This window comes from Sphaeramia orbicularis, chromosome 4 (genome assembly GCF_902148855.1).
Source record: "Sphaeramia orbicularis chromosome 4, fSphaOr1.1, whole genome shotgun sequence".
In the NCBI taxonomy this organism is placed as follows: Eukaryota; Metazoa; Chordata; class Actinopteri; order Kurtiformes; family Apogonidae; genus Sphaeramia; species Sphaeramia orbicularis.
Window position 1 is genome coordinate 27,555,439 of NC_043960.1, and position 10,851 is coordinate 27,566,289.

At 34.7% G+C, this 10,851-nt stretch overlaps 1 protein-coding gene across 1 annotated transcript in view; it reads right to left on the reverse strand.

Moving 5' to 3' along the window:
* Positions 1-10,094, reverse strand: part of LOC115418436 (desmoglein-2-like) — a 37,050-nt gene extending 26,956 nt beyond the window's left edge. The window contains 4 exon segments of the mRNA XM_030132914.1: positions 398-529; positions 532-555; positions 1,540-1,644; positions 9,965-10,094. Coding sequence (XP_029988774.1) covers positions 398-529; positions 532-555; positions 1,540-1,644; positions 9,965-10,009 — 306 coding nt within the window. The 5' untranslated portion in view covers positions 10,010-10,094.
* Positions 10,095-10,851: the final 757 nt, after the last annotated feature.

A 10,851-nucleotide genomic window follows, 5' to 3' on the forward strand; every position in this document is an offset into this window, starting at 1 on the left:
ACTTAACGTGTTTATTAAACACCTCCAACAGCTTCAACAAAACAACTTGAAAAAAGTGTTCCATCTTGGGTTTTTTTGTCCTCATATTTCCATCCAGAGGGCCAATGTCCTGTTTAGTGTCTTCCATCTTTATGGGTTGGATCTGCTGCCTGTCACTATCGGATCAATTGCACATTTGCAGATGTGCAATGGTAATTCTACTTGGACAAACTGCCCCTAATGCGTTGCCAGAGACGTTCAGAGTCTTCTTGCGCTGCAGATGGGTTAATTCCGTTACAGTTTTTAATCAGATTAATCATGATGGTGGATTAATCCACATTAACCCATTAATTTTGACAGCCCTAATATACATTTAATCAAATAAAAATAAATAAAAGAATGGTTTGGTGTAACTCACATTGTACATGCTATGGACCTCTCTGTCCAGTATGGCATTCACACGAATATCTCCGGTTTTAGAATCAACTCTAAACACGTTGAAGGGATATTCACTTGCACCAGCACCTTCTAGGGAGTAGTAGATATTTCCAGAGCGATCATCAAATCTGAAAAAATCTAAAATGCAGGACAGAGCAGAGCAGTTCATCACATTACGACCATTTCAGTACACACAAAAGAAACACAAAATTTACACACAAAGACCAACCATGAAATTTTGACCCAAAATCCATCAAGTCATTTTTATTGTTTTATGTCTGTTGACATTATCTTAACAAAAAAGCCTTGGTTAAATAAAAAAAATAAAAGAAATACAAATGTATTAGGTGTGTGTATGTGTGTGTTGTGAATATATGCATACAGTGCTGAGCAAAAGTCTACTCAACCTGTAGGTTTATTGTTTTTACAGGGTTGAAAAGTGCATATGTATTAATTTGTCATTCTCTTTTCTCCTTCAGTTACAACTAGAAAATACACAACACATTTGCACAGCCTTAAAAGACACAAAATGGAACTAAGAGGGTTCTAAAGGATAAAGTCAGTATTTAATGTGACCCCCTGACCCCATGACAACATAAACAGTTAGAAAAATCTGACACATGTTGAATGAAACCTGGTGTAAAACATCAGAAAATTAATGAATTAAATCTCATATTGTTTGAACAAATGGATTAAAGACATACTTCCCATATATCTAGATTGGCTCTTAATACACAGACTGAGAAATGAAATGCATATGTGTATAACTTTAAAACAGCAAACCTGGTGTTGGCTGAGGACTTTTGTATATTTGTGTGTGTGTGTGTGTACATATATATATATATATAGATATATATATATATATATATATATATATATATATATATATATATATACACACACACATATGGGGATGCATGTATATGACAATAACTTAGGGTAGTGAAGGGGTGGACTAAATAGGTGTTTACTTACTTGTGTAGAAAAACTGTATATACATTGATTTCTATTGTGTTTGTGTTGTGTTTCTTTATTGATTGAATTCTGATTGAATTCTTGTGCACCACGTCATTTCCTACATGTTCAAATTAAATTACTAATTGCAAATTACCAATGACTCACCTTGGCCTTAACCTGTCCTCTATAGTCCACATTCTCTGTAAGTTCCTTTGGAGGAGGGAGCCAAACTCGTTTGTGTCTGACCAGATTCACCTCAGAATTGGCAGCCTGGAGCCATAAAACAACAAACAAACAACAACAAAACAGTCACAACTCATTAAATAGGTCTCTAGTAATCTCAGCCACCTGTCAGGTTGGTGTATCAGGAACATCATCTTCTTACCTGAAAATACCCTTGAATACACATCTTGAATCATGATATGCGCCAGGTTTGTTACACTAAAGAAATCCATTAGATGTCGCTGTACCATCAAATAGTTTCCCTTCTCAGTTCACCTTCCAACACAGTCCACACATGACTATACTGTTTTTGTGGACTTTTCTCAGAAATTTTTTATTTACTTTTGACATAATATATTTCCAGAGATTTTAAAGAACAGAATTGTAAAACAACAACATACAGTCTGTTAGGGGTCATGTCATTTTCTCAAAACACGCTCTAAGGTCATGAAGTTAAGCTATTGTAATTAAAATTGACTGTTTTTCATGATAATCAGCCATTGTTGCTAATGATGCATGTTGTTCGATTGTATATACATAATAATTTCAAGTATGAGGTTAATTTTTTCTGTCTAAAAATATACAGAAACATTTGACTGAATTACAACAAATCTAAAAGCTATACAATACATAGAAATAACAATACATATGAATACTTACAATTTTTACATCATGTATCACATATAACACTGTATATCAAAACTGTATTTGTATGATTTCTCACCTTCTCTAATATCTGTTAAAGTAAATTTTGCAAAAACATTTAGGATTTTTACCTCCGCCAAGGAGGTTATGTTTTGCGGGTGTTGGTTTATCTGTCTGTCTGTCTGTCCGTGTGCAAGATAACTCAAAAAGTTATGAAACGGATTTGGATGAAAATTTCAGGAAATGTTGATACTGGCACAAGGACCAAATGATTAAATTTGGTGGTGATCAGGGGTGGGGAGGGGCACAGGGGCCCACTGATCTGCCTTAGCGAAGGTCTGCGCTCTCCGAGTGCTTTTCTAGTTTTATATTTCTTTTTAAATCTATCTTATATTTATTGTAACTGCAACTTGATTTTAAATGACTTAGTTTTTAGTTTTTAGGGCACTGCCAATATGTATATTTATTACAACTGACCTATTTATTATGTTTTTTTGTGCAGATCTGCCTGTCGGTCTGCATTGTTGTGCCTTTGTTGTGTAGTATGTTAGTGGTCCTGCTGCAAAAAAATTGTCTGCTTGGGACAAAGAATAAAACTGGTTCTGACTGATTAAATTGTAGTTTTAGACATACTTCAACCATGTAACATTTGTATTTAATAGGACAGCTCCAATTCTATTTTCTGTATCCATTTGTTGAGCATCTTGTGTTTGTGCAGCACAGCAGCTCCATCTGTTTTTACTTTGTGCATTTGGTTAACAAATGTAGTTAATGTAGACGTTCAGCTCTGTGTAATAACTCTGTAATAACTCTGCAGTTGCATCATGAGTCTGTTGACATTTCAATTCAGGTTTCTGCACCAAAGCCGTATCTGTCATCTGACCACTAGACTCACCTTAAATAGGAATCAGTGGAAAAGCTTTACTGCTGTGGGCACATACGTTTCTGGTATGTGATATTTATCGTCATGGTTAAGGTTAATCAGGTTACTTACAACGTGAGTGGAAACGCTGAGCCACAGAATTCATCAGTGACAAATAACAAACAGAACTACTCCAAATTACTTTAAAATGTATCTCAAAGCCTCGATCAGTTTTGTTCACCTGTGCCATCTACACCTGAAACCTGAAAATGTCAAATGACCACCATTTAATATTAATATTCCAGCACCTTGAAATTGATCTAACATAGTGTACAGATTGTGCTTTTTCTTTATTTATTCATTTATTGCAATGTACACATTTTGGTGCCACAGAGGACCTTCAACCTCCACTGAATTTAAATGCACGAAGGAATCAGCATGGATTTTTAAATCAATTCCACAACAAGTTTGGTTTGGTATAAATGCAAACATATAAGTATAGAGCATTGAATTTTTGTGAAAACTTTTAAAAGTGATTTTTTTTTATACACAAACATATCCTAAGTTGCATTTTTTCTTGAGTTATATTTTTTTCCCTTCCCTCTCCCTCTCTTTAATTTAATGAATAAATTTAATTATTTCATGGTGTCTTTATTTCTCTTTTGGCATGACCATTCAGTCTGCTCGGTCTCCTTATTTAAGCCAGAATGCTAATGGTAAATTTCAATATTACTTCAATCCAATCCAACTTCATTTGTAAAGCACTTGAAGACAACCACAGTGGACCAAAGTGCTGTACATAAAAATAAATAAAAAACAAAACATCAGTGTAAAATACAAGAATAGATTAAAAGACACAGAACAACTGTAAAAATAAATAAATAAATAAATATTACAAAAGAACGGATAAAACCTAAATAAATGAATAAAATACAAGAATAGATTAAAACATAAAAGCTGTACAATTTAAAAACAACAAAAAAAATAAGAACAATAAACCAATACCAAAAAAAACAACTGAATAAAAATAATACATTCAAACATCTCACTTGGTTTCAAAAGCCAAGGAGAAAACTTTCCTGTTTGTATGTTTTTACATTTCTAAGTGAAAAAAGAGAACATCTGAGAACATTGATCTGAATACAGATTTGAAATGAAAATCATTTAGATCAAACAACAAAACGTCTTTATACTTTAAAAAAAAACATATATATACAGTATATACTGTAAATTTTGCAAACAGAAAAAAAAGAAACCCTCAGCTGCTTCTGTATCTACAATTCAGACGGATGAAATAAATTTGCAAATTTAGCATCAAGAATAGTATTATCTAGAGCTGACTGTTAACATTATTTTCACTGAATAAGTTTCCAGTTATGTGCACACAGAGCTTTTCTGCCTTCTGATAATGATTAAATAAAATACATAGAAACATCTGAAGTTGTGTTGCTTCTCTTTCTCTCAAACCTGAAGGAGACAAAATGCAGGAAAGTATTGAATGTAATAAGGAGGCCGTACTTCTGCCATAAATCAGCACTCAGCTAAGTACATTCAGCTGCAGCCCTACAATCACCAGTTAAAATCACTATAATTCAAAACAAAACAGCATCTTGTGGCAAATCCCAAACACTTACTTGTAAAATGTGCCAAAATAAAAAGTGTTATATCCAACTATGAGGAATTCCTAATTTAAAACACACACAAAAAAAATAAATTCTAAAAACATGAAACTCACAATTTACAGCTGTAGTGACAAACACTGTAGATGGATTTAGCTGAACCACAGAGGCTCCATTAATATCCGCTGAAAACACTCCATCGGTACAAATGTGTCGTAATCACGAATAAGAAACAAGATTAGAGCTGCAACTGATTAATCGACTCAAAGTGATCCAAAAAAATCATTCAACCACAATTCTCCTGAATCAAAGCTTTGTTTCCTTCATTTCTCTTCTGTTAAACATTGGTTCTACTGTTGTGTTTCACACAGACGCTTATTGTGATGCACAAAGAAGCTTCAATTCAGGAAACTGCAATCAATTCGAGTTAATCGAATTAGACTTTTTGCATTGACTTCAAGCACCTAGTCGATTAATCGGTTTGCAGCTGTAAACAAGATCAGCAGCAAATTGAATTTATCAAGGTGATAGTTAACGTGGAGGAAAGAGTTCAGGTGGTGTTCACGGCACATCAGCATAAAACCACTGAGAAACCTGAATGAACAGAGGATGTGTGAACTTTTATCACCGTGCACATTGTGTTTTCAACTATAATGTAACAGTAATTCACCTGCAGTCAGCCAAGCATTATGATAGGGCTTGTTGTTGCAGAGTTGTTTCTGCCTGCAGGATGAAACGTGTCTTATTTGAGTATAAAACTGATGAATTTTCAGCAGTTTTCGTGAATACAAAAATACAAGTTCTAGCATTTAATAAGAAATTATTAGATATTTTACCAGCCCGGCCAAGTACAAATGCTAAAACATGTGTCTGTTACTGTTCTTATTTTACGCATACATTGTTTTTTTTACCTTTGAAACCATGTGTGCTGTACCTTTATGGCATAATGTACAACATTTAGATGTTTTTACATTCACATGCTTTACATTAATGAATGATGACTGTAGTGAAATGGGATGTTTTGGTCTGTTTTTCAGGTTAAGGAAGTGACGCTTAGTTTTTATTCTTTAAATACATGTGTCTGAGGTACTGGAATTCTCTTGTAATTGCCAGAAATGCATCATACGTCTTTCAGTTTTAATGTGGACTAGGGTTACCTGGGGACAAAATAACTTAACTGCTAACCCTGTGAACGATTGAGAAATCTTCATAACCACATGCTGTCATGATCATCATCCATCTTTGGGTGAGTTGAAAAAAATCTTCTTTAATCCTTTATCTCTGCAATTATGGGTGTTACACAATATTTTGATTTAACGAATGAGTGTGCAACATTTATGCCAGACCTGCTCTATCAAATGAAAATCTCATAAAAGGTCATTGGCAAACACCTTGAGAAGGTCTATGAATCAGTCAACAATAAGAATTTATTGGCCAGGCACATTGTCTGTGACTTCTGTAATGTTCTGATCAGCAAATACATAATCCTGCCACTGTAAAACTGGCAATACCGGGTTGCAGGACCAAACAAGGTGAGACTGAGGTACTCTTTTGAGGACTAGTCAACCCTGAAACTGAATACGAAGCTTAATCCTAAATGGAATGTACAAACTACATCGCAGCCGTTGAATATTATTTCATATGATTGTACTGTTACTGTCTTTTGTACAAATGTGTTATTTTTGGTTGAAATTTTTACTTTTCATTCACATGACATTAATATCACACATCATCAGAGATCTAGTAGTTCCATGCAAATAGGACTTAACCCATAAGACCCAGTGCTACTTCTGTGGCAGATCTAAAATAGTTTTTTTTCTCTATATTTAACTTTTCTTAAGTGATTAACTCCATTTCTTATATTATCCTCCGCATTTTGTGGTTTTTCAGTGAAAATCATGTATTTTCATCTATTTAATTCACTGATCATGTCGATGTTCATAAAAGCTCATATTAAAGTTGAGGGTTATTATATCAGAAAACTTAGGAGAAAGTTACTTTTTCAGCAAAGATGTCATTGACTGAACATAAACCAAGTGTGTCCATCCACTGTTATTGATCCAACTCCAAGTTTGGACATATTTTCAGTATGGACTACAACCACTGCTGCTGATAAACAATTATGTCGTACTTCGAGAAACGTTCGTCAGAAGTCTTGTCGTTATATGTGTTAGTTATAGTTAGATATAAAACCTAACAAATTAGGAAGGAATTAAAAGGGGTTGAAGAAATCCACCCAATTTTTGCCAAAATAAATATAAAGATACAATATAATACACAAATAAATGTACCAAAGATGAATAAAAGTGGGTTTTGTAAAATATGACCCCTTTAAAACACAATCCTCACATATTGCGCTGCACAAACACAGATGTAACAGTGACTGGTGAAGTCCAAAGTCATAGTCTATACAATCTGATATTACAATATTTCATAGCAACAATATTATATCAGCATTTCCTTCCAGTGAAAGTTTAGACGTACTGTGCAACTGGATGCTTGGGGCAGAACCGAGCCACCACACCTGCCCCTCCCTGGATGTTTAACTAAGTCTGCTCTATTCAGACAGTGTATGGGCATGTCTGGATAACATCACAGGCATGAACAGAAGGGAGTTGTCTAAAAACTAAAAGAAAGAAGACCAAGGTCTGACTCACCTAAGATTTATGAGAAACTGCTGAGTACAAAAACACTGTTGAATCAGAACTTCAGATGTGATGTTTGTCACCATGGTTAAAAAATGGCCGTAGGGTCAATTTGACATTTTTTTTTCCCCACTTGTTTAACTGCACGTGACAAATTCAAGAAAAAATCTGATGGGAGTGGTCTGCTCCAAGATACCAATGCCCTGATCCTTATAGCACAAGGAAACACACTGGTGAGAATGGATATTATATGACTTATATGCTACTGCATCATTTCCCAAACACTGGGTCATGATCCATAGGTGGGTCATAGGTGATTTAATTTGGGTCACAACTTCCAGCAAGAAGAATGTTTTAATGGCACTGAATGTTGGTATTGTTCTCATAATTGTTCTTGGCTCACTGTGTAGCATTCAATCTAGTCTGAATAAAGATTATATTTAAGGTCATATTTGAGCCATATATGAGCTGATATACTTGCAGTGATAAAAGGTTAACATGGCACATATATGTGTTTTCAATAGTAAACCAACTTAACCCATAAAGACCCAAATATCCACTTGTGACCAAAAGCATCTTCTGATCTAATCTGTTTTATACCTGTTGATCCACTAATCCTATCAATACATGTAAATAACTGGTGTAAAAGAAGTTTGTCATCTGTCATGGTCATCAGATATGACCCATTTGGACGTTCAGAGGCTCTGTAGTTATCGTGGAAACACCGTCATCCTCTACAACATTGATTCCCAAGTAAAACCTATGGAGTTGAATCAATTACAGCGGATGGAGACACTTGGTTTAAGTTCAATTAATAATAGATTTTACTGAAAAAGTCACTTTTGCTAAAGTTTTATCTGTTTTTGATAAAATAACCCTAAAATGTAATCTCAGCATGACGATTTAAAATACATGATCAGTGAATTAAACATAGGAAAATACTTGATTTTCACAAAAAAAAAAAAAAAAAAAAAACACGAAATACAGAAGATAATATTATGGTAAGTGGTGATAAATCATTTAAGAAAGGTTGAATATATAGAACAATTAATGTGGGAACTGCCACAAAATTAGCACTGGGTCTTTATGGGTTAAACCAAGGCCATGTTTGTAAGTAGCTGGGTATTTTCTAGAAATGGATATATCCCGACCTCTGTTTTCAGTATTAATATCATACACACCAGAATTTTTTCTGAAAAGTTTTCATCTACATGGACCAGCATAAATACACCGTAGAACGTTATCATGGGTTTAGGGTTAGGATAAAGCAAAGGACACACACATGATGTTGATGCATTTTTTGTCGTATACTGTGACCTTCAGGACCATGAACCTCTACCTCCCCCTGTACAAATGCAGGGAGTTTTCAGAAATAATCATTCTCACTGATCTAAACCGCAGTTTTCATGTGGGTGAAAGGAAAAAAACTCACAGGAAAATATAATTTTTTCTAGTTATCCAGCTATGTGTATACATAGCATAAAATACATCACTAGAGTTTGTAGCATGTTTTTGAAAGCATCCTAGCTGGATAGTTAACGAACAAAATCATCACATTTTTATAACATATTTTAGAATTAGTTGCCCGTTTGCCCATGTGTGGTACAGCTGACTTTTTGAGAGAAAAACCAACAGTTCACTACATGACAGTTCAATGTCTCCTACTTATTCACACAAACTCTGCACAGATAAAGAAATACAAAACATGACAGACGAAAACTCCTGTCCTCAGATAAACATATAGAGTCTGGATGACTTTAGTATATATGTGTTTTTAATAACACATGTACCAGCACATGGTAGAAGGTGTGATGAACCATTATCTTATGTTATACATAGTATTTCCTTTTTCCTAATTAGTCACCCATTTATGTTTTGCTCACAGGCTTCACTTCTTATGCATCAGATTGTGTAACTACTCCCAAACTGTTTAGGGTCATATCAGTTTACGCTGCAGTAGGTGACATCAAAAATTACTTACATCAAAGAAGACGGAAAAAAAAAAGTTGTAAGTCAGTCAAACAAAAAAAAAAATACTAAAATGCCTGGGGGAATCAGACTGTTTAAACTTGTTTTGTCCTTATAAAAGTGGGTCTGAGTCTGTTGAGTCTGATCCTGCAAAGAATTTGTGATGATTTGATGATTGAAATTCATCAGAGAAATACAACAAAACATGCAGTAACGCTTGGCTGTTCATACTTCTCTATTATGCGTTTTGCTCTGAAATACTTGGATGAATGCGCAGGATGTCTCTGCTTTCTTTGTGAAACTAAAGAAGCAGCAGCCCTCACCTGTGTTGTCATGGTTACCAATGACGTTGACTTAAGTTAAACAAGACAACCAAACGAAGGAGTGAACAAATAATCCAATGCATTCACTAGAGTTTTAAAGCATCCTAGATGGATGATTTAAAAGCAAAATCATCATATTTGTTTGTTATAAAAACATACGACATGGTTAATTACTTCTCTTCCTGTTTCCTGTCTGTCCAGCAGTGTATAACCCAGCCACATCTGACTTTCACAGCTTAAAAACCAATAATTTACTATGTGATAGTTCAGTGCAGTCGTACTTATTCACATAAACTCTGTACTCACCGTGCACAGCAGCAGTAATAACACAGGTAAAGAAATCCGAGCCATGACTGATGAAAAGTCCTGTGTCGGACAAGCATAAAGAGTCTGAATGAGTCAGTCTGGAATTTGGAGGGACAAAACAGGGAGGAGGTTTATAAGAGAGGGAGTGATCATAGTAGGTAACACACCCACCTTGACCCCGAAGGGCCTATAATTAACTTTAACATCCACCTCTTTTGTAGAAACACTGAACCTAAACATAAATTTCATTCAGTTTTAATTGAAGGTACAAAACGAAAACGCATGTATGTATATATTACAAGTCATTTGAAAAGGAATTTCTCATAGTTTCTTTGTTTAGCATTTAGCTAGAATATAACCGAAACTACAAATGTTCTAACATTGCTCAAATCCAACCCTAACCTTTAAATGGGTCAACAGTAACCAAATCACAATCTTTGACATCTTAATATTGTATCAAAGTGACAAACCACTCCAACAGTTGGTGTTCTGATGTACAGTTTGTACATGGTGTGGGATATTCTCTAGTTTTAGAGAAGCACCAGCTCAAACAAGAGCTAAACAAAAGAACTGCAAACAACTAATTGTCATGTGAAAGCAGCTTAAGTCTGAATAATGACCAGACTATGAGACAGCATAGTCTGTACATGTCTACATTCCTCTTCACACAAGCACTAGGATACACCCATTTACACACAACAGACTGTTTACGTGCGGATTTACATTACTTTAAAAAGTTAATAGCAAAATTACATTCATATTCATGAATGAAGAAAAAACTAAAACAATGATCACTGCATTACAGCAACAAGGTCCTGGGTTTAACCCCAGCATAACACAGTTTGGGTCTTACTGTGTGGGTTCTCTCCAGGTTCTCCAGGTTCTCC